Genomic DNA, 26,166 nt, shown 5'->3' on the forward strand with positions numbered 1-26,166 from the left:
GTTAAAATTATTTAATTAATCGAAATTAAGACTGATTATTAATTCACTATTTTTAATAAAAATTCTTCATAAATATGTAGTAATAATTGCTGTATATAAATTAACACGTACTCAGAGGCATCTTCGCAGTCATACCATTTGAGTGAAAGAATTGGACAATTCTTATTACTATTAGAATTTAATTGAAATATTCTTATTATAATAATATAATCCTTTACAATACTTACGAAAACTTGGGTTAATGCGATTTTAATAAAGCATCAAATATTCGAACCTATTCATTGCATAAAACCAAAGATCGGAGTGTAAACATCCAAGAATTATTTCCGAGTTTTGAATGCATCTGCTGCACTGTAGCCTGTTTCTGTTATCGAAAATTGAGCGCCGAAGACATCGCGTCGAAAATGACGTGCATTCGTTCAATTTACAAAATGAGTTGCGAGTATAAAATTGAACTGCAAAAACTTATCAAATGAACAACTTGTTATCTTTAATTTATTTTCTAAAAGTTAGCTCGATTTTAATTACAATGGAATGATATTATGAGGCAGCGCCTAGCTGTGGTCCATAAAAAAATTAAAGTACCTAATCTTCGAGATTCTGTGGGAATTAACTAATCACTAATTCTTCTTAACTAATCACTAGTGATTAGTTAAGGATCAGCTGAAGGCCATAGCAATAATATCAAAGTCAGTTTATTTATTGCTACTGAATGCTAATTTTAAGTGCCAATTAATCGCAGAAACATTAACTAGAGGTCAATAGTCTAATTAGTGAGGTCAACAGTCTAACTAATGAGGTCAACAGTCTAACTAATGAGGTCAATAGTTAACAAATGAGGTCAATAGCCAACTAATGAAGTCAATAGTTAGTAGCGAAGACGCTGGGAAATATTTAGGCCTCGTATAACGTCTAGAGGTCGCCACTGAAAAGTAGTTTGTAAATGCCTTTGGGGTAAAAATCAAACCATCGTTTTCGAAAGGCAAGAAGTTCATTATCATTGTTAAAATGGGGAAAAAGAAAGGGGGTGAGCAATTATCACGTATTATCACGCTTGTGAATACTTCGTTACATTCCAAAAAATCTGTAAACGTCAAATGAACAGCACTGAATTAAAACTAAACAAAATCGAACAAATAACTATTGATAGAAATAATTCAGTTTGGCGTGTGCAACGAGCAGAAATTCAAAGTACAACAAATTCTTACTTTAATGCGAATATTTGAACAAATTTTCGCCTGTAGGAAGTGTATATACAGGAGTTGTTTAATTATATTTATTGCCTCGGGAAATTTCCGTCACGCTGCAACCACGTGTTTGTCGCTACTCTATAAATAACTTGATGTCATACAACAGCAAAAGAAGAGTCTCATAATGCTAATTAGCCTATATATTCGCTGCCATTCATAAGCAGGAGAGAAGCATCAAGATGCTAATTTGAGCATATCTTCCTACCAATTTACTAGCGCACGAGTTCCACTGAATTTTGGTTATACTTCACTTCGTTAAAGTCTGAGATGATGAGATATTCAGTATTTAATTCCATGAATATTAGGCGTTGAATTCCGAGGAATTCGACATTGAATTCTGGGATATTCAGCATTGAATTCTGGGATATTCTGCATTGAATTCTGGGATATTCTGCATTGAATTCTGGGATATTCAGCATTGAATTCGGAGATATTCAGCATTGAATTCTGGGATATGGAGCATTGAATTCTGGGATATTGAGCATTGAATTCTGGGATATTCAGCGCTGAATTCTGAGATATTCAGCATTGAATTCTGGGATATTCAACATTGAATTCTGTGATATTGAGCATTGAATTCTGAGATATTCAGCATTGAATTCTGGGATATTCAACATTGAATTCTGTGATATTCAATATTGAATTCTGGGATATTCAGCATTGAATTCTGGGATATTCAGCATTGAATTCTGGGATATTCAATATTGAATTCTGGGATATTCAGCATTGAATTCTGGGATATTCAGCATTGAATTCTGAGATATTCAGCATTGAATTCTGGGATATTCAACATTGAATTCTGTGATATTCAGCATTGAATTCTGAGATATTCAGCATTGAATTCTGGGATATTCAATATTGAATTCTAGGATATTCAGCATTGAATTCTGAGATATTCATCATTGAATTCAGGGATATTTAACATTGAATTCTGAGATATTCAGAATTGAATTCTGGGTTATTCAGCATTGAATTCTGAGATATCAGCATTGAATTCTGAAATATTTAACATTGAATTCTGAGATATTCAGCATTGAATTCTGAGATATTCAGCATTGAATTCTGAGATATTCAGCGTTGAATTCTCAAATGTTCAACATTGATCGTAGCACACAGTATTCTGTTGTTAACATTTTCCTGAATTATATGTCCGCTTCGGCTCAGGGTTCGAAAGGCAGCCTCTGGGCAGCTTGCTAGCTCGGTACGACTCGGCTCGGCCGACTCTTGTCATACCCTCAGGCGACTATAAAGTCGGAAATGAGATTCTGACCAGAAGCTGATTTCGATCGTGTGGCCAAGCAGACTCAGAATTACTTTGCGCCGAGTGTAGTGACTATTCGGCCGAAACCTAGGCGTTCCCCAATTTTGTTAGGGAGGCAACATCCGTGGCAGATGCGAAAAAATTTTGAGCGTCTACATTTCGATTCAGCATTTCACTTATTTCAAGTCCAAAGCAACAACGGAGTGATACTAGTTTCTTAGACTGATTATCTTGAAAAGATCACTGCCAATATCAACGGTATTATCGCTCGTCCTATTTTTTCACGTTAAAAGTAGTCCAGCATTTATTTTTGGCCAGATATTATAGCTTTTAAGTTGAAACTTCGCGCTTAGTAGTCTCACAATTTACAATTTTATTGTTATGTTCGTGTAAAAGAAGATTGTTTTTAAATTTCACAACCCCGTTAACTGCATCAAAAGCAAAATCTTCATGCCACAGGATGAAAATAAAATAAATACGTAAATTAATAAATTGAAAATTCTCCAAAAGTTCAGCAAACTGATAGATAGACCTTGAGTAATATTATACAGCTAATTTTTTAACTTAAAAGGCTTCCATTATTAAATAGTATTTTTGGTTGGACAAATTAGACACTAAAAAATGCTCTGGAGCTATTTCATATTAAACTTTGCCTAAAATTATAAAAAAATAATTTTTCATAAAAATTATTTTTCGTTCATCAAAGAAGATATCTTCACGAGCTTACATGCATTCTAAACTCAACTATCTCAATTATTTTTCAGCTTGGGTAATTGAAGTTGCAGTATTGATTGACTGCTCAGCATAAGAGCTGGTCAGAATTAATCTTTGGTGCAATAAGCGGGCCCTTGTCTTTCTCATCAGACAAGGGACTCAGTCATTTACACTAAAAATTCACCATATTACAACACTTCTCTTTAACTTCACTTCTTGTTTGTTTATCTGTCTGTCTGTCTGCTACAAATCTTATAGTCGATATTTAACACACTTCTACCTGTCCAATCGATCTGAAATTTGGCACACTTGCGTAAAGTTGGAGACAATGCATGAATAAATTGACAGAATAAATAATTTTATAAATAAAAAAAAGTTTTCATTATTAAAAAAATAATTTTGTCTGCTACAAATCTTATAGTCCATATTTGACACAATTTGACCTGTCCAATTGATCTGAAATTTTGCACAATTGCATAAAGTCAGAGACAATGCATGAATCAATTGACAGAATAAATAATTTTGAAAATTTACAAAATTTTGATATCTTAAAAAATTTTGAAAAATAATTTTTTTTTTCAATATTTGAAAATAAAATTAGAAATGCATTGTACATGTATAACATCCAAGACACTGTATTATTCAGAAGTGTTGTCTTTAAAAAGTAATTTTTAAACGCATATTATTTTTATAAGAGAAACGTTTCAGAGTCCAGCTCCATCGTCGGCTCATAACACAAAATTCTGTTCAGAAAAATTCTGTTCTGAACAGAATTTTGTGTTATGAACTGACGATGGAGCTGGACTCCGAAACGTTTTCTCTTATAAAGATATGGTGAGTTTTTGTAGTATTGTCTTTGCTTTTAAATTCCTGCTTAACTTGCGATTTAAGCAAACAAATGATTTTAATCATTTACCCTAATGCTATTCCTACCAGACGCATGACACTATCAAACAGTCATATACCCTAATGATATTCCTATCAGACGCATGACACAATCAATTAAACAGTCATATACCCGAATGCTATTCCTACCAGACGCATGACACTATCAAACAGTCATATACCATAATGCTATTCCTACCTGGCGCGAACAATTAATCGCGTCACTCAGCACACCAGGCAGTAAAGACGAGCTATCAAATTTACGGCGGGCGAGAGAGCTTCTCCCCGCCAGCATGCATCTGACCTCGCATGTTCTGGACTGGGCTGGTGAATTTCTGATTGTAATGGTGAGGAGGTTCTGATTGTGATTAGAAAATAGTTCTGATTGTAAAGATGGACAGGTTTTGATTGTGATTATGAAGAAGTTCTGATTGTGATTATTAAGAAGTTCTGATTGTGATTATGAAGAAGTTCTGATTGTGATTATGAAAAAGTTCTGATTGTAAAGATAGACAGAGTGATTGTGATTATGAAGAAGTTCTGATTGTGATTATGAAGAAGTTCTGATTGTGATTATGAAAAAGTTCTGATTGTAAAGATAGACAGAGTGATTGTGATTATGAAGAAGTTCTGATTGTGATTATGAAGAGGTTCTGATTGTGATTATGAAGAGGTTCTGATTGGGATTATGAAGAGGTTCTGATTGAGATTATGAAGAGGTTCTGATTGCGATTATGAAGAGGTTCTGGTTGTAATTATGAAGAGGTTCTGATTGAGATTATGAAGAGGTTCTGATTGGAATTATGAAGAAGTTCTGATTGTGATTGTGTTTCTGATTATGAAATCTAATTTCATTTCCTCGATCTTATTCTTTTTGCTGCTTGTTTCAGAATTCAATTTGAGAAGCGTTTAATTAATGAATATTTAATTTACATGAATTACGTTTGGAATATTAACTATCTAACTTTAGATCGCAATGCAAGTTCATCCAACAATTTAGGCATTTGAGAGAAGTGACATAAATTCTTGAAATCAAGAATTTATCTTGTGCAGTATCATGGATACTGCACAAAAAAGAATCGGAAAAAATTACGGAAAAAATTCTTAGGCAGCTATGTGTATATAAGCTGCTATGTCAACTTAGGCCGCTATATGTGAACGTAGGCCGCAATGTGTATTTGAGCTGCTGCGTAAACTTAGGCCGCTACGTGTATTTAGTCTGCTATGTATACTTAGGCCGAAATGTGAACTTAGGCCGCTATGTGCATTTAGTGTGTTATGTATACTTAGGCCGCTATATGAACTTAAGCCGCTATGTGCATTTAGTCTGCTATGTATACTTAGGCCGCTATGTGAACTTAAGCCGCTATGTGCATTTAGTCTGCTATGTATACTTAGGCCGCTATGCGTACTTAGGCCGCTATGTGTATTTAGTCTGCTATGTATACTTAGGCCGCTATGTGTATTTGGTCTGCTATATATATATGCATACTTAGGCCGCCATATGAACTTTAGCCGGTACGCGTACTCAACGATCTTTTGATATTACTATCCAGGTAAAAAAAATATTACGTGAGTTGAGCTTAAGTTGTGTCATGACTGTGCATTGGGATCTACTCTATGGTTTAAGGTTAACTATAAACAAATTTTTTTATCAGAAACTAATATAACTTTTTCTGGTAGATTTCTCAGATCCGGAACGTGAAGTCATTGTCTCGGTCATTGTTTTGCACGCGGTTCAACAACGTCATGTTTGTCATGGAGGTCAGGCTGAACCATTGTTCCAGATGTACAGAGCGCTGCTGACAGGTCACTGGAAAATGCGATGTAAAAATGTCCGCGGTGCGCTTTTCCGCACCTAATTACTTGCATGTTCATGAAATGTGAGGTAAAAATAATTAGATTCTCGTTTAATAGAATTATTTAGAATTAGAATTCTCTATAATTAGAATTATTCTCAATAATAGAATCCAATTTTGAATTAAAATCTTGGTTGAAACTAAATGCCACGAATGATCAATTTAGAACTAAAATCTTGTTTAAAATTCAGTGCTTCAGAAGATTAAATTAGAATCAAATGTCTTTTGAAATTTGTTGCTCAAATAAGTCAAATTTTTAATTAATGTCAAACGGATAATTCAATGCTCAAGGAGATGAAATAAATTTATTTATTGTGTGGGTACAAATTACGTTGACTGCGGCAGTCGGAGCGAGTGTTTAGAGTACCATTTCATTTACGGTATAGTTATTTATTACTTTGATTTTACTGAGCAAATAAAATAAATTTAGATTCCTATTACCTCCATTTCACTATGTATAAGCTTTTGTTACGTACGTCTCAGGTTCCGTAAACCAAACTCGGAGAATTTTTCCGCCTCGTACTGTCGGAGCAGAGGAGCAAACCACTGGCCCTCGTGATGTCGGCAGTGGACATCAGTTTTTCAGGTCTCTTGCTTTCTAGTATTTGGTTACATCTTGGAGGCTTAGCATTATGCAATATTGTTCTTCGCTTGTCAATAAAGAGTCATGTTAATTAACTGCAACCTCACTCATGGTTGCAGGGAAATATCCCTAACATCTCTGAGTTCAGAGAATTGAAAATTTTCCGTCGCGACCTGTGTGGCTAACGTCATGATGCGGCCCAAATAAACTTAAGCTAGTCATAATGTTACTATTAATTCGTTAATGATTTCAGGATTGCGCGCATACAATTACTTTACCCTGTGTGGTTTTATTATTGACATAGTGGCAGGATAAAACTGTTCCTTACAGCCTAGGTTAAATACAGTACCTACCAGACCAGACAGCCTGTGATTCATTTCCTGCCTTATTAATGGATTAAGAGGTAAATGTAGAATGCGTGAAATTTCTAATGGCAATCTAAGTAACATGTTGCAAGCTTTCCCGCAACTCTGTTTACCGGATACAAATCGCTAGGAGTGCTGTTCTTAATGGTTGCGGTCGACATCATTTCTAGATGGAAGCTTATGAGGTTAAATGATATCGGCTAGTTATAATATGAATGACTATACGTGTTCATTATAACATGAATCACGCTTGGATGTTCATAAGGTAAAGATAAATATGTTATGGCTGTGCGTATCACTTAGAATTTGGGTGTTCAGATGAAGAAAACTTTTCAACTATGGTTTATTACATGCGATTAGCATGATGGAAACAGTGGTGTTAATTTAACATTCATTTGTGTTACTCTATGATGAAAAATATTACATGCAAATAAATTATGTTAGTATTTATTTAAAAGGTTGAATTGAAACACAAACAAATGGTAGCACGTTATTTTGTAAGGAAGTGATGACACTCGCATTTTAGCCTATTTTTTGAGCGCGCACCTACAGCAATTTTAAACAATTGAAGCAACAGCTGGAGCACCAATCAAAAAAATGGCTGAGTGGACCTTGCGTCTTGCTTTTACGTCATAGTGTAAAGTGAATAAATGTCGCACTTAAAAAATTGTGACAGTTACGTACAGCAAAAAATTAGTTCTGAAGTCCTAAACCTACCAACAATGAGGTGAGGTCGGTGATGAGAAATCTGATTTCACAGAAAAAAATGTTTGGTTCAGTGATAAAACAGAGATAAAAATTTTCTTATTGATCGCTTGTCTTGCATTATCGTTCGCATTTACTCTCACTTCCCGAAAGGAATTTGATCACTGCTGCACCTAGTTCTTCAATGAAAATCTAGGTTCCTAGAACAACTAGTACAATTTTTCCAGTCAATTTGTCTTTACTTCCAATAGTCAAAACGTTGACTTTCAACCCTAAACTCCCAATTAACAAACTAACACCAAAAATGTACACGAACATCATCTTACAGTAAATTAGCAATGCAAATATTTTTAGAAACTACTACAACAATCCTATTTCTCTTGCCTTACAGCAAACACAACTTGACAGTGAGTCATTCATGTCCTTTGTTTCAAAGGTTAAACAATACAATAAGACTTACTCGTGATTAAAATTTGCTATTACTTTTGCATCGTGTGGGGTGTGCAATAAACACACATTCTAGTGCAGATACCAGTTTGGAAATGTCTCTATATTCAGCCAAATAAAACGAGCAACATCAGAGAGGCCTGAGGCTTGAACATTGCATTTTATTCAAGGTCTGACAGAGTACGAGTCAACGTCAGACAAAGTACGAGTCAAAACCTGACAAAGTACGAGTCAAAACCTGACAAAGTACGAGTCAATACCTGACAGCGAACGAGTCAAAACCTGACAGCGTACTAGTAAAAACCTGACAAAGTACGAGTCAAAACCTGACAGCATACGAGTCAAAACCAGACAGCGTACGAGTCAAAACCTGACAGCAAAGGAGTCAAAACCTGACAGCGTACGAGTCAAAACCTGACAGCGTACGAGTCAAAACCTGACTGCATACGAGTCAACGTCTGACAGAGTACGAGTCAAAGCCTGACAGCGTACGAGAAAAAACCACCATGTGTACATGCTGCGTACATGTAATTAGTTACAAGTGATACAGGAACGAGACAGCGAAAGTTGGAGGCAAGATGCCTCTTCTAAAAGTGACATCGATTGAGCCACTTTCACTAGAGAAGTAGAAAAGTTTGAGAATTACTTACTTTTCTAGAAGATCAGAAACACTAGAGTGATCTTTAACTTGCAATGATTGATTGAAATGAAAAAGATTTCTATGGTTGTACCATTAATGTACCATTAAGCGATTTTATTTAAGCTTATTTTCACTCCAGAGTCAGAACACGCGATGAAGAAGAGCAATCATGTCCGGTAATCATAGGATAAATGCAAATCGTTGGAGCAATTTAAATAATGGATAATATGTCCGAAAAATGAAGGCATTAAAGGCAGTAAGTGTAATATAGATTGACCATTCTACGAAAGCGTCTCCAATGTAGATGCAGATTCATCATTAAAACTCCTAACACTTACTTATTACTAGAGACTCGACAACGCGTATAATCTGCAAATTTCTATTCGGAAATTTTTAAAATAATAATTTAATATTGTAATTTACCAACATCAACAACAATTTCTTGACTATTGATATCTTAAATTGAGACGCCAGATATGACATCACTTTTTGACACTGGAACATCTACATACATCACTTGTATAACAACTCAGAGCAAACATTAGAGAACATATGCCTCGAATTGGTCAAATCAAGAAATCTCAGCCAATGTCAAATTCAAGATGTGATACAGAGACAATAAGCATCAAACTGAAATTTAAGTTGGTTAAAAAATGGCGAATCTATGTTAAATACATATTAATTCTCAGAGATATTATTAGGTAATTTTTATTCTACGAATCTGAGTATGAAAACGAATAAATTTATTTGAGAAAGGGCATATTTAATGAGCCTTAATTCCGAATAAAAAATATGTGTCAATGATAAGATGAATGTAACACAATTAGACCTAAAAAATCAATGACCAAAACTTGCCTATCAGGAATATTCGATCACGAAGATAATGTTAAAATTCCGGACCTAAGGCCCAGAGATCTACAATCAGAAACCGTACTTAAGCAAGAACCCTTAGAAAATCTGTGTTAAATGCATGATATTCATGGGAGTACAACATGCGACTTACAGAGTACGTTTTTACAGAGCACACGAAGTTACGTAACCATAAATCAGCTCTAAGAAGCCTCAGTGTATTTAATCACAAGCCAAACTCGCGTGCTCATCTTAAGTGTACCTCACTTTGATTTTGAGCTAAATATGTTGTTAGGGAAATTTTATAACGGGACATGTTTCAGTAACTCTTTCCAGCAATCTTATAGTAACAAACTATATGCTATCAACATTGAAGATTTTTAAAACAATCTATGAAAACCGCTGAAATTCACCAAAAATCGTAGGAGGAGTTCCTAGTATTTGTGGTAATGCTTCGAGACGTTAGAAGATCACAAAAAATGCTCATTAACAAATAAAATTTTCAAGCGAGAGGTTATAGATAACCTAATCCAAATCTCATTCCTGACATAATTCAAATTTTAAGATGCAACATAGCTAACTCTGATAAAAGTAGCATCACTTACAGCCTTTTTATCGCCCACCGAAAGCGATACAATGGATGTCGGGAACAATGTAAACGAATAAAACATTTCGTCTCATCGTCTCCACAATAAAACAAACCTTGGGGACCACCTACTAGATAATAACAACACAGATAATAGCTAAAAAGTTTCCAGAACTCGACAATAGAGTCGTACTTTTCTTATAGCAAACAACGATCGCTATAAAGGAAACACCGAGAGGGTAGGAGCTCTTTATAATAACGTCAGGTCCGGAACTACCTCAGTAACTTCGCCTTACTCTCCACGAATAAATTACTCGCTATGCGAGAGCATCTAAATGAAATTTCTGTCACTGGTCAACGTGAACGGTTTCGTAATGTTCCTGGCAGAGATAAGTTCAAGAAAAATAATATGATCCTATGTAATTCTATAGTAAATCATTGTGAGATGTTGAACATTATGTGTGATAGGTATAGAGCTAGAACAAATGCAGATGTTAAGCTATAGGTAAAATTAATAAAAATTCAGTGTGCATCTCCTACTAATTGCATCTATTACTCTTTTCCTATGCTACAGCAGCAGAATATAACTACGGTTGCCGTGATTGTTCTTTCAATAGTGGCAATATTCACATGGAAATTCTGGTTCTCAAGTTTATCGTCTCACTTACATCATATCAAGAAATTGTCATTTTCCTCCAACACTTTTTTTGCTTCTGCGCATTCACCTTCATTCAAGTTCTCACCAGCGTTTCAAAGTGATGTCCCGGAACAACCCATGACCCAGAAGCACCATTCGTCATGTATTGTTTAACGAAGAAAACTATTTAAATATTTCTTATTATCCTTCCACCACTCCGTGTCAATTTTAACCACACCACTTTGAAACAGAAAGATATTCTTAGAAACCTTACCGCAATGCCACAATTCAAGACTATTTGTGCTTTCAGTCAGGTTGCCATCATTTCCTTTTCAGATCAACGCATGAAATTACTTCGTTCGTCAACATTCAAGTTAGCTTTTCATCGGCCTTCAGTTTTCCATCCGATGTCGAGTTGAAGCTTCCAAGGAGCTCAAGCACCGTGTGCCAAGGGAGCTCGACCCATCCTCGGTACCAGCCGCGTCTACGTCCATCCTGTATGCCACTATCCTTTATGAAACACGAAGCATTTTTATCTTGAAAGTTTTTCAACGAATTGATGTAGGCAAGAAAGTGTCTGCCAAGGTAATTATGATGAAGCACAGGCCAGTGGGGAACAGAAGGTTAGAGGCGACTAGTATACGAGCTCACCGAGACAAGCGCTGGTCGTCAGAAGCTTCAACCCGAGGTCATCGCTGCGGTTTACACCAGTAAACCAAATCTCTCATGTCGCTTCCACATCAGTATTTCAATGAGGGATCTCCGAACAGAAGTCTTTCCGACGGTGCCTAAGTAGGGCTCAGTTAAATGACACTCGACTTCGAAAAGGGCTCTCTTCAAAGATTCCTCCTCGCCAACAACTCGCAGTAGTCCAAATGTTCATAATAATCCACGCTTTCCTTCGCTGAATCCAGACCGTCAATCAGTTCTCCATCAGTTTGTTTCTAAAAATTCTTACTGTCCCAGTGTGGTAAGAGAGTTTAGGCTCAATCTTGCTGACAACCGTGAGCTGAACAGCCATGAAGTGTCGAATGCTGCTGGACCGAAAAGGCAGAAGACTCCGTTTCTTGATGTCAAAAATAAATAAATATGTATGGTTAATTTAAGTGTCAACTATAGATATGAAACATGATCGGCTAGATATGTAGAAAAGGTGTAACTTTTTGTAATGAAATATAGCTGATGTCAAGTTTATTAAACGCTAGTCCTCTTGTAAGTTCAAGTCTTAATCCTTTCACCTCGTGAAGTTTCGAATACAGAAAGTGTCAATGTTCAGTCGCGAATATCCTTAAGTGTAAGCCGAACACTAAGGAGCAATTAACCAGGTGTCTTGGACAAGGTCCGGTATCAAATAACCAAGTCTGTTGAATATCTTGAATGTTTGGTCACAAATAACCAGTGAGTTGAATATCTTGGTTGTTTGGTCACAAATAACCAAGAGTTGCGTAGGTTTTGACGAATGGTGCATCCACTCGGCAGCGTTCCCTGCGGGAGTAAAATTTTTTTAGGTAATCAATGCTTATGACATGAGCATGAATCCAAATAAAATCGCTGAAAAGCAGTATGAAGATGCCACAAATGGAATTTAATATCCCATTATTGTAAACAATGTTGATTGCTCTCAACTAAGAGACCCGGCACGAATGAATAAATTGCTCTTTTTGGAACTTTTGGCTAAAAGAAAATACAAAGAATTAAAAAATTAATTAATGATTAATTGGACGAGCAAAATACACTGAGCGCAAAAAATTTTTTCTAGGATTTTCCATAGATCAGCAAAGCAGCAACACAAATAATCCATTCGATGTAGCCACATGCTCCCAGCCCAAGTAATTATACATTCACAAATTACAGCAACATGCTTCCAAATTAAAAATCTGTCAATCTCTCGGATTACGTTTAAATGAATTACACAATGAGTTCCAACAAAACTTTCAGCAAGGCATTTGCCACTGCCTGGGTAGTTAGATTATTTGCAAGCAGTTTAATGAAGCTAGCGGTGCAGATCTTAGTAGAGCTTTTTCCTGAGGTATGAAGCTGAGTTTCGTTAGCGCTAGATTAAACAGAACAATATTACGCACTATAATCCAATTACTGATGAGGTTGAAGCAATAGGTCGAATTAATTTTTTTGATGTGTCATCGCTATATGACAATTAAAATTATCAATAAATTATAATCAATTTGAGAGCAGCTAATTTAAAAAATTGACTGCCTGCGAACATATATGTACTCTACACTAAAAATGTAGAACGAAAATTTTCATAAACTAAAACTGAGATCTGATTACACTAGACTAGTCAAGGATATGGAAGACAATCTGCACACTAATTTGGGAAATTGAATAAAAGTTGTATAAACTTTTTCAGGTAAAACTTCGTCAAGTGAATTAGAACTAAAATATTCCACTGTACTTATTGAATAAATACTTATTGAATACGTTAAACGACCAATCCCAGTTTGCTGGATAAACATAGAGCTATTTTATCTTGAAGTATTCATGCATGAATATGTTCAGTAATTAATCTAATTTTGTAGTGGGAAGAAATTCAATGGCATTTTATCTTTAAATAGAGAAACGTTAGTAGCGGATGATTTTGCATTATGATATCAGGTATCATAATGCAGTTGGTAACGATGTTCTTCGATGCGGATCAAAATTTTTATTCTATTTTTCAAACTGAAGAAGGTAGTTTGCATCTACATGACAAGGAGTGATGTGAACCACATCCTGTCGGATCATAAATAGCTGCATTCTGTCAAAACCCACTTTTCTCTTTATAGAGCGAGTCATATGAATGATAAACACATACTGCCGGATCTCAGACAGCTACATTTTAACAGAACCCATTTTTCTCTGTGGTCATTTGGATGCGAACCACCTATTGACGTATCTTAGATCGCCGTTTCTTGAAGATCCAAATTTTCGAATGATTCATCTTATTTCTAAGCCTGAATGACAATACCTGACCTTTCAAGTACAAGAGGAATGAATAATAAAAATTATGCAGAACAGAAATAAAAATTTTCACGTTCATTTCGCATCTCTAACGTTATTTTCATTTGTCGTGTTTATATTTACACAGGATATGACCCTCAAAAAGTTTAGCTCAATGATATTTATTGCATAGACATGAACTTGTAAATTTTGTAACCAGGAAATTCTCAAATAGAATTAAAATGCTATCCCTGATATTATTTAGAAATGGCTATAGCGATGACGGCTCATTTTGTAAGTTAAGCTTTTATGTAACTTATTTCTGGAACTTTTCGCTGTCGCATTCCTCGCTAACTCAAAAAGATCTCAAGCGACCTTACTTTCTTTTGAAAAGTTTAAAACACCTCACGGATCACAGAGGAAATATTACCAGCATTCTGGCATCGAATTCCAACAACGTTGAAAGTCCTCAACTTCTATTCACTATCCTTAATTTGAAGAAAATCTGAAAAGGTCATTTTAACAAACAGATCAACAAGAATAAATGTGATATTTCTTCTGGAAAAATTACGAGCGCGAAAAAAATTAAGCAACGCAAAACCCTTGAGATTCTGCATGAGATTCTTGAGATTTTGCACGATAACAAAGGGTAAAAGTATACAAATAAAACTAATAATACAATACAGATAACTCTAATAATACAATAAAGATACAATTAATAATACAATATCAGCCAGAAGCAAATATCAAACTCTTAGCTTTGACACATTCGTGGGTTAAATTAATTGAAAAGCGATAAGCTTCAGGTGACTCGATGGGAAACTACGGCAACTGAAACATGATTCAAAGCATCCATCATAAACGGAATTCCGAACGGCAAATAAGCATTTGGGCAACTCCAAAAAGCTACACACTTAGGAAGAGTTGAGGAATGAAGAGCAGGATGACATAATTTAATGTACTCGACACGTTCAAACAGTAACACAGCCATAGAACCGGGAATAGGAGGAAGCAGTGGAAGAAATATGTTAATTCAATAACTTCAAATAGTACCTGCAATATAAAAAATACTGAATATTGAGGAGTGTACCGACCATGCCAGAATTGAGAAATTTTCACGAAGATAATAAAAGAGAGGTCGGAGATGGGATTCGGAGATTTTAAGTAAGGGAATAATCAACAGAGTGGAACATTGTTCAACATGAACCATCAAAGGAGCGAGTACTGTCGCGTGCACAACAGATCAGGCTGAGGCGCACCGGCCATTTCGATGCAGGGAACAAAAGTAAAGCTTGAAAAAAACGTCCATTTCAAATGCTTCGGTAAAGCACACCCAAAATTTCGGAAGGACTATAACAAGCGACAGGTCATTTCCAGTGAATTCTTGCGAATTAAATTTAAATTTACAAAATCAAGGCATTTCTGAGAAGCGATTGTCTCTAGGTACTACTAGGTTTGACGATGTTGAGCATGACTTAAAACGGTAATAGGTAATAAAGTAGAACATTATTATTTTTTAACATTCCTAATAAAAAAACACAACCTGCCGCTTTCAGGGGTAAGAAGCATGATGAAAAGCAGCAGTAGGATGTCAACGGTAAGGATATACGTATAACAATGATAACTTTATAGTAATAGTAATGATATAAAGTAAGGTTGTGGCCAGAATTCCTACCTCACAGAGCACCGGCTTCTCTTTACAGCCAAGTGGGGGTAAAGGCGCTGCAAGAGAATGCGGCACCATAGTTCAGAACAACGTAGCTAGAAGGTTACCCTCTAGAAGAATTACGTTGAAAAAACGTTGATTACGAGTTAATTTTGTTAAAACGTTTAGTCAACGTTATTCCAACGTTAGATTCCAGATGGGTAATATGATATTGAAATAACGTTATTACAACGTTAGATGACAGATGGGTAATATGATATTGAAATAACGTTATTACAACTTTAGATGATTTTTTTTAATTTCACCTTCATTCGTGAGTTACGCGTATATTGCGAAACAGGCCGAAATTCGCAGTGATCAAAGAATTTCTTCCAAATATTGAACAGATTTGAACGAAATTTTGAATATACATGCCTAACTACCAAACGGTAATTTTTAGCTTATAAAATTTTTTCGATTTTACCTTCGTTTGCGAGTTTTTTTTTTCATTTCACCGTCATTCTTGATTTCACACTTCCTTATATTCGGACCGTATCGCCGGGTAATTTATCACTTAAATTCGCGGCGACCAAGAAATTTCTTCTAAACTACTGAACAGATTTCAAGGAAACTTTGTATATAATTACCTAACCTCTCAACTCTGATGTTTAGCTCGTGACAATTTTTATTTTGCTTTCGTTCGCGAGTTATACAGATATAGGAGGAACGACCGGCTTTTCTACAGGCCGGTTTAACCAAGAGCCGTATATGTATAGCCGTATAACTCGCAAACAAAGGCAAAACGAAAAATTTTTAACGAGCTAAACATCACCGTAGCTGAGGTTAAGTATTTAAATACTAAATTTCGCTCAATTCTGTTCAGCAGTTTGGAAAAATTTATTGATTACTGTGAATTTAAACACGTATTGCTGTTTAAATCACTAATGAAAGGGAAATGAAAAAAAAACTCGCGAACGAAGGCACAATCGAAAATTTTTTCACGAGCTAAACATTACCGTTTGGTATTTAGGACTGCAAATCCAAAATTTCGTTCGAATCTGTTCAGTAGTTTTGAAGAAATTACTTGATAACTGTGAATTTAGGCCGGTATTGCCATAACAAACGATGGCAAAATTCAATCAATTTTCACGAGCTAAACATTATCGCTAGGCCCCAATGAATACGTGTAGGTACTAAGTTTCATCGAGTTGAGTTCATTAGTTTGAGAGATATTCCTTGATCATCGAATTTGGAAATTGGTCGTGAGATCGGCCGCGAGTCCGGCCGTTAATTTGTCTGAGACGTAAACCCAGGAGAGGTTAAAAAACAGATCTGGGTGACAAAACCATCGCTGGGAGTCATGTGCTAAACGTGTTGTGTACAAATCGTCAAACAAACGTTGGAACTTCTGACTTCGACTTCGGACTACCGCCCCCTTATCGCCCCCCTACCGCCTTCTTCTTCCTTACCGCCCCCCAAAATCTTTCCACCGCCCCTAGGGGGGCGATATCGCCCACTTTGGGAACCACTGCTTTATTGTCACCCGTTGAAAGTGATACTTGTGACAGCTTTTGTTAACAAGAATAATGAAAGGGTTGAATACTTCAAGAAATCGCTCATTGTGTTTGGTTATATTAGATGGAGCTAGTAGTGCAATAGAACCTAACACAAAAATTTATGTATAATTGTTCTACTATTGAGCTTATTTAACATGTGCAATGTAGATATTAAGGAGAATGATTGCAAAGTATGGAGTTATTTTATCAATTCCGGCTTATGCATAAGAGGTATTCTAATTTAGCTAATACTTCGTTGCAATATAGAACCTTTTTAAGAAGATCAAGTAAGTAGATACAGACTAAACTTGAGCAGACATTGCGTACGCTCTTGATCGCAACGGCAGAATATGGACGCAACATTTTGTAATTCTTTAAAAAAATCAAACTCAAGCCCAAGTCCACAAAGAGAACAGAGAAATTGAAAATTCGTCTTATGTATAAAATAGTCTATATATATGTATGGACAAAAGAGTTATAAAAATAAAATGAAATTACGTAGAAAAATTTGACGTAACTTTAGAAACATAATATACAAAATTGATAATTAATTAATAGGTAATTTCAAGAGACGAATAAGGAATTTTTCAGGCAATAAACAACAAAATATATATACATGAGCCTCTATGTGGTGAATAGGATATATATATATATATATATTTAGGTTGATATATAATTAGGTTGATAATTACTTGAATTGCACACTAAGAAATACATTGAAATTGGGTATTTTTTACATATCTAGCAGACGGTCGTTACAAAGAAACACTTATAATGAAAATTTATTAGAAGTGATTTTTGGTTTTAAGAACACAAGGTCCGAACAAAGAAAAATAGATACACCATTGAGAAGTAGATTCTCGCCTGAAAAGTTAAAGCTAGATTAATTACTGCTGTTTTTAGAATTACAATGGAGTTCAAATTTCTTTATGTAATCTTCTTAATACAAAAGACACCCTCCCGATATATTAATGTGAATAAATTGCCACATGAAACTTGATCGTCAAATGAGAGCAGTGCCGTTTGATCCAAAAGTAAAACAGAGAAAATTTGCTTGAATGAGAAAGCGATCATCTCGGGACAAAATACAAATGAAGATAGAGCGACGACACAGAGCTGAGGAGGCGCTCCATGCACAAATATTTGGCAAACAAAATATCGACGCAAGTCTTTCCTACAGCTACTGTCACGTATTAACATTCACAAGTCTAGGAGAGCTCGGTGGACAAGAGTGCAAACTTCACAACGGCGAAGACCAGGATCTTCCACGAATTCTAATGTACTTTTACAGCAATGAAGCTTTATTAAAAAATGAATTGGACTGAGGCTTTAACAAGAGTTTAGTGGTGTGTTCGTTGTCTGACGAAAAATATCTCTGAAAAATTTATTAGAAAGACTTTCAGATTCACGAAGAAATTTAGGAGACTTTAGATTTCGATTTCAATTTTTAAGACACCTACGTAGTCTTGGCTAACTCAAAAGGAATCATTCAATGAGGCTCGCCAATAACTTGTGCGCACCGAAATAAAGGAACAAAAACTCTACTAAGCCAACAAAATATTGCTATGTAAGAGCGACAGGAGCGAAAAAACAATGGTAAAAATGATAGTACTCACTCGTCTTCCCAGGGGCATATGTCAGCTGGGTCGTCCCAAACTTTGTTGGGCGCTTCGGTTGACTTTGGGAGAGAAGGCTGCGAAGAAACAGGCTCGTCAGATGTCCGCGAACACAGTTTCTGGCTCACAGATGTCGCGATTTGAATCCTCCCCGACGAAGTTTCAACCTGAATCTGTCCAGACGGTCCTGCTACATCACTACCAGTCCGGCTAGAGCTCTCCTGGCTCACAGATACAACCGGCGTACGACCAACAATCGGCGATGTATAATTAGCTGACGATATTTTGGTCACACTTGAGAGGGGTTCCGGAGCACCTACGTATTGGACCAAAGATGTGGAGTACGATGTTGAAACGGAGGTAGGGCACATTTTGTGCTGGTGAACTTGAGAAGAAGACATTTGTGGCTGAACGTGGGTAGAGGAAGTTTGTACAATGTGAAGCAATTCCCTACTTGACGAAGAAGAATCCTGGCTCATGGTTGATAGAGAAGGTATTGAAGAGTATGGTTCGAGTTCACTCGTCTTCTCATATTCGAGACCTCTCATCAGCAAGCGCTGCTTTTCCTCCCCAGCAAACTCCTTCATGCGGTTTCGATGCGACTGAGGTTCACCATGTTCGATTTCACAGTAATGTTGCAAGGAGACCGGTCGTTCCGGCAGATTGATCGAGTTGAATTTCGGCATTAGGGGCTGTTCTCCGTGCAATTGTACTTCGTGTTGCCGACTTAAGCGTTGATGTTCATGTCTTTCACCTCGCCGTAACTGTTCTTCCACTAAAACATTCTGTTGTTCGCGCTGTTGATGCTCAATTTCCCTCTGTTGATCGGCACGTCGTTGAGCAGCAATTCCTTCTCCTCGTCTCTGTTGGTCATAGGAGCTGATGCCTGACAGTGGCTCGTCGTCTCGTCGTTCCCTTTGTTCTGCAGGTTGTTGTTGGACTCTTGCTTGCCTCTGCTGCCAACGTTGATGATCTTCGAGGTCGTCTTTGCTGTGGTAGAACTGCTGTTGTCGATGTTGTTGACTGTATTTCGATTGGTTAGGCTCGCTATGTTTGCGTTGAACGGCTGTATCGTCCTTCACGTGTTGAGGCTTTTCCAGTGAATAGTTTTCATAATCCACTTCGAACTTCTGACGGTCAAGCTGCGCCTGGAACTGCTGAGATCTGTTAAGTACTTGCTTCATTTGTATTTGCTGGACATGTGAATGCGAAGTTGGTGGATAATCCACGGCGTATGGAACTGCTACCTGTTTGGATTGCTTGTGACCGTGTTTGCTGGAATGCCGGAAGGAAGAGTCGCGTGAAGGGTACTGTGTTTGCTGATTAGTTTTATGCTGTATGATTGGATCAGTCTGCGTTTGGGAAGACACGCTGACAGTTCGAGGTATCTGGATCTTAGCCATTGGCGGCTTTGAAGTAACATATTTTGGATCATGTTGCTTTTGACTTTCCATTTGCGACCCGAGGGAAACACTCTCGCTTTTCTCGCAAGATGATGACGCCATATCAGAAATATTGTAGCTTACCGTGACAGGGGTGGTCGCTGCTTGAGTGGGTTCCACCTCGTACTCTTCGGAGGAATGGCCCGAACGAACTGAATAGTCCAAGTTAGCCTGATGACCGAGAATAGAAGTACAGGGAACAGAAGCAGATGCAGAGAGCTCTCGGTGGCTGGCTTTGCGATTATTTTCAAGTGACTGATCTATTTCAATTTTTACATTCGATAAATCAGTGCTCAATTGGTACGCTTGCTGCCTTAATGCCACATCCTGAGACGACTGAGATGCAGATAATTGATGCAAGTTTTGCAGACTCAGTGACGGAGAAGTTCCGTGAACTTTTTCAATTTCTGTCTGCTGCATCGACGCGTCGCCAACGACCCCTTTTGATTCATGAGTAGAACTAATCGATGGAGATTTGCTCCCCGATAGTTCGCGGTCACTAGGAAATGCATGATCAGTCGAGTTCTTATCATCGTCATCACGTTGATCCCACGGACATACTTCCACATCTACCGAGCGCGACTTTTCCTGTGGTTTTTGAGGCAAATCTTGCGACTCCCACGGACAAATATTTAGAGTGACTTTCGACTCGCTTGCAGAAGGAGGTAAGTAAGAGGGACCAGTGGGTGACACTTGAGCTGCAGCACCCATCAAATTACCGCGATTTTGTCCCATGGAACAAACGTCCACAGATACGGACCGGTCAGGGGGTTTGCCTTTGAGGTGAGTGGTGCTGCTCTCCAATCTAAATGATTTCTGCTGTATTAGCGGCAGAGAACTTGGCTGGGATGTCGGGGTTCGGGATGAAGTAGAAGTAGGAGGAGGATCGCTGGTCTCCCAGGGACATACGTTGGACGCCTCTGCCGTGTCCCATGGACAGATGGACGACATGGCGGCGTCCTGGGACTCGCCAGACGTACTGGAAATATCGAAAAGATTTTTACTCAGCCACAAATTTAATTTAAAAACAAGATAACTTCTCACAACTATACGTAACTAATTAATTAAAAAATTAAATCAATACAAGGAATTGTAAGAGAGAACGCCATCTAAATGAAGAAATACAGAGTACAATTTTCCGAGAATCGTTTACGTTTGAAATAAACGCCACTTGAATGAACTGAAAGATGCCAGCTTTCGTTATACATTGAGCGTACACTTTGAAAATCGAAGCATGTGGTGTTGGTTGGAATTAAAGTTTTAAGATCCTTGCCAGATAATTCTCGATTGCAGTACGAATAATAAAGAATTTTTCACGTAATAGATTCTTCGATTTTTTAATGTTAGAATCATGATAACTTAACGATGGATGTATTTACAAGGAACAAATTTGCACGGAATGAAAGGCATAAATTCCACAACGATGAGACGCGCAAGAGTTTCCTTGCAACATAAAAATGAGACGATATCGCGAAAGTTGAATTAAAAGCTTATGCTATTGCAAAGGCGAGGAAACTAACGATAAATAGAGAATAAAATTTAAATATGCAAGTAAAGCCTACCAGTAAAACGATGTTAGAATGAGATTTCAAGTGTTTACATCAACTTTAGGATCACGAAACCTAAAAAATACGGTCAGCAAAGAAAAAAAAGAAAGCTGCTGCAATTATCTGACTTTAAATGGTTTTGAAGGAAGCATGAGAATAAATGACAGTCGCAGGAAGATGACACTCATGCAGAGAATAAGATCACAAGTGAAGTTCATCACGTTCAGGACGCTTATTATTTATAAACTTTACTTATAAGAGATATTTTAGACACATTTATGTAGATTTATATTTAAAAACACTGACACAAATGTTGTAAAGCACGGTTCTGTCAGCGATAGCGGAAGAGAGTAGCGAAGCGAAGGCGGTATTGTTTTAAACTTTAGTTATTCAAGAATTGGTTATTTGCACTAAAATGAGCAGAAGTTCATGAATGCTCAGCCAGCATCTCTAATCTGTTAACGTTGTTGTTTTGAATTGATATTACGACACATAGTTTGATGAAGCAATGTTGCGAAGATGGAATATTTTGAACACTTGGTGCTCGAAATGCACGAAACATAGCACTGTGTCAATAGACAACCTAATTAAAATAATGCACCAAGCCGTGAATGTTAACATTATTACCTTCCAACTCACGCTTCGAATGTGAATAAAACTAGAGACAACAGAAGTAACATGTCCATGTACTGATAGAGTAGAGGTCAAAACAGAAGCAGAATAAAAGGTTTCGAACGAGTTCTCAACTTACTATGAACTGGACACGTCTTTGCTTTGCGATACAATTCGCTGAGTAGGAAGGTCTCCCCTGTAAAATGATTGTATAGAAAACAATGAGATTTTCTATTTCGCGTTAACATTAGATTGCTAACCGCCGTATAGTAAGGGAGTCATTGATTATTGAACGACCGAAGTTACACGGGAGAAATTATAACCTAAATTGACAAATATATTATTATATTAGAATGATAACATAATATAAATTATTTGGCAATTCAGGCTTTAATTTTTTCCATGCAAATGTAGTCGTTTAATTGATTTTACTTGTATTCATGAAGTCATTAATTATTCGATGAGGTTTAAAACTGATTTTTTTATCGAAAGATAATTATGCAGGTGATTAAATGCGAACAAATTGTATTAAAAAAGTAAAATTTTCTGACGTTGCAGATTATTTCTATAGGAACGAGTAGTTACGTACTCGGCGTCTAGGTGCTACAGGAATTACTATAATTAAAAGCAGCATGAAGATAATGATCAAATATGCAGCTAACTATGGCAAATTAAATGCATGACAGCTGAGCTACCGTGGTCTGGTCGACAGGCAACCGCAAAGCAGCTCCAAAGCGATATCTGATACAATTTAAAATGCATTTAACTTACCTGTGCATCCGCGAGACTCAAAAGGACTTCAATAATTCTTTTTCGAATACAGGAAAATTATTGAAATAAATTTTGTTAAGTGTCTTCACAACCACTAAGCAAAATGGAATCTCAAATACAAAGAACAAACAACCTTCAACGAATGAATGTTTCTTTTAATGAGATAGCAATGACATCAGTTAAAGAACAATGCAATTGATACCAAAACCAATAATTTATTCAAGTGCAACAGAATACTGGACTTCATTTACTGTTATCGAGTCTCATTCCACAAAAAATTTTAACCAGAAATTCCAAAATGCCACTGATAAGATCTGAGTTGAAACAGTATAGGTGCAAGCGCATGATCCAACCCGTGCATGTTTCACAATTGAACCACATTTTCAACATCCAAATAAATGAGAAGTTTTCTTCTCATGCACAAGCTTGCTTAGATTATTCCAAGGTTCATCTGAATGGATTGCTCTCTATGACTTTAATAAAAACATTATCAATCCTAAACTTAAGGTCAACTGCTCGCTGAACTTGTGAAAAATAAATGCGGCGAACATTTCAATGCAAAATTTAAAGTTGCATGCAGCGAGAAATTTACTTGTGCTCTGTACTGTCACTCAATCATTGCGAACCTGTATGGCGGTGTGGTGGGCATACCTGTATGGTGGTGGGGTGGACATACCTGTATGGTGGTGGAATGGGCATACCTGTATGGTGGTGGGGTGGACATATCTGTATGGTGGGTTACACTCGAGCTTGTGTGAGGGTGTCAACCTTACACGAGGTTGGAGGACGATGACCGCGACACAAGTCAATGAAGCCAAACTAGTGAAGTTTGCTGCGGAACACTTGCTCAGTCAAAAGGTTCGGCTGCCGAGAAGAGAACACAATATCCTCAATCTCTTTACTGATAATGAAAGAATGGTGGTTGACGTTCGGGTTGAAGAAACCTCACTGTCAGACCACCGCCTGGTGATGGTGGATACGATGATTGGAACCGATACCCAGCCCAGGGCTATACCCCAAAATGGACTGCAAGGACTCAATTTCCACCATCGAAGAACGGATTGGGAGGCAAATTGGAAGGAACTTGACGAAACTGACTGGAGAGAATAGTTTCACGAGATGAATACAGAGGGAATTTACACAAAACTTTGTGAGAAATTAGCACAGGTATGTGTGCGGCGTCATACCCCCGAGAAAAACGGGCCCCAAAGTCCGCAGCATTCCGGGAAACCGACGAATCCTTATGAGAAAACGCAAACGATTAAATAACCAAATAGCTTAATCCACTAGTGATCTGAGGAGATACAGGCTAGTAGATTTGCACAAGGAAATCAAACTCAAGCTGCAGGACTCGCACAGGATGGAAGAACAAGCTGCGGAAGTGCGATGTGGTTGAGGTCATCAAAATAAAACCCAAGTATTTTTTTAAATATGCTCAGTCCAAGGCTAAAATAAAGACGCCAGTAGGTCCGCTTATAGATAACAAAGTCATTGTCGGAGACGACCATGGCATGTGTGAGTTACTGGGATCGCAGTTTGAATCAGTGTTCAGCAACCCCCGCTACTCAAGAAAGGAGAATGAAATTGAAGTTCTCCAGGAACTGGAGACTGGGCAGGGTGGCCCAGTGGTTACAGTTCAGAGTACCTGGATTGGCGCAGAGAGGCGCGGGTTCGATCCCAGCTCTGTGCGCCAGTTTTTGGTCAGAATCGGCAAGGAGGCCGGGCGGTTAAGCACAGCAGAATTGTAGCTGCGAGTTCGAGACCGAAAAATGCTGTGAATGTTCTGCGAGGTTAAGAATCGGCGACAGGCCTACGGCCTAATAAACGCTGAAACCGCTAATATTATTATATTATTATTATTATAACTGGCTGGTGGAAGGGGGTTGGAGAACATCGAGTTTGGACCAGAAGACATGGAAATAAGTATCAAAGAATTCGCGACGTTCTCATCACCAAGACTGGATGGAATTCCGGCATCGTTGATGCAGAAGTGTGTTGGAGCACTGAAGGCTCCGCTCACAATACTCTGGAAAGCCTCGATGGCGGAGGGAATTTTCCTGAGGGCCTAAAAGTAGGACTGATACCGCCAATCCACATAGGAGGTCCGAGGGACAGACCCCAAAATTACAGACCTGTGACCTTGACCTTACATGTGATCAAGGTTTTTGAGAACGTAGTGGCAAAGAGGCTTTTCAGTATATGGAAGAGGCTGAACTGTATAATAATGCAAAAGATGGTTTCTGGCGTAATCGTTCCTGGTTGTCGCAGTTACTAGAGCACCATCACCGCCTTGTGGCCCTACTGGAGGAGGGAGCTGGCGGGGACGTAGTATACCTGGACTTTGTCAAAGCATTTGACAAAGTTGACCATGGAGTGCTCTTCAGATCGAAAGCTGGAGCTGTAGAAGGAAGCCTGTTAGGGTGGATCCGCAATTTCCTTACAAATAGAGTACAAGCTTCAGAAACAGTACAAGCTTCAATTGGAAACTCAAAATCGAGAGAAGAGAGGGTGAAAAGCGAAGTACCTCAGGGCTCGGTGCTAGGAACGATCCCCTTCCTCAGCCATTTTGCCGATATCGTCTCTGAGCCTACCCACGCATCTACATAGTCATTTGCGGACGATACAAGAGTGTTGATGAAGATCACAGATGACCTAGACTGCGAGAGGCTACATGATGACTTGTCGACAATCTACGATTGGGCCCTACTGAATAATATGCAATTCAACGGAACCAAGTTCGAAGTAATGAGATACAGAGTCGGCAGAGAGACAGAGATGCCACATACGATGACCACATCGAGGAAATAGTCATGCAAAGCAGACGAAGGATGGGGAGGATCTGGCGGACATTTCGAACAAGAGAAGCCAAAGATTATACACTCTTCAGAGCCCTTGTGCTCCCCAATCTTGAGTATTGCTGCCAACTTTGGTCGCCACTCAAGGCGGGTGCGGTACGGAAACTGGAGGCAGTGCAGCGGACCTTCACATACAGGATCAGCGGCATGAGGGAGCTGGAGCTGAATTAGTGGGACAGGCTTAAACACTTGGGAGTTGGGACTGTACTCACAGGAGAGGATAAGAAAAAGGTATATCATACTGTACACTGGGAAGATGATAACCGGATTGGCTCCCAATTTTGAGAGTGAGACGCCAGAATGGTGACATATTACAACATAAGGAGAGGAAGACTGTGTACGATTCCCCCATTTAAAAACCGAGCCGCGGCCAGAGTACAGACTCTTCGTGAGGGATCACTGTC

At 37.8% G+C, this 26,166-nt stretch overlaps 1 protein-coding gene across 1 annotated transcript in view; it reads right to left on the reverse strand.

Annotated features, from left to right (window-relative positions):
• Positions 1-7,395: 7,395 nt before the first annotated feature.
• LOC108666863 overlaps positions 7,396-26,166 on the reverse strand; it is a 109,945-nt gene continuing 91,174 nt past the window's right edge. The window contains exons 17-19 of the mRNA XM_047880891.1: positions 22,276-22,332; positions 18,536-20,956; positions 7,396-12,266 (exon numbers count right to left, since the gene is read on the reverse strand). Coding sequence (XP_047736847.1) covers positions 12,206-12,266; positions 18,536-20,956; positions 22,276-22,332 — 2,539 coding nt within the window. The 3' untranslated portion in view covers positions 7,396-12,205. The remainder of the gene's footprint in view (positions 12,267-18,535; positions 20,957-22,275; positions 22,333-26,166) is intronic.

The sequence above is a fragment of the Hyalella azteca genome, unplaced genomic scaffold, assembly GCF_000764305.2.
Source record: "Hyalella azteca isolate HAZT.00-mixed unplaced genomic scaffold, Hazt_2.0.2 contig6532, whole genome shotgun sequence".
Taxonomy (NCBI): Eukaryota; Metazoa; Arthropoda; class Malacostraca; order Amphipoda; family Hyalellidae; genus Hyalella; species Hyalella azteca.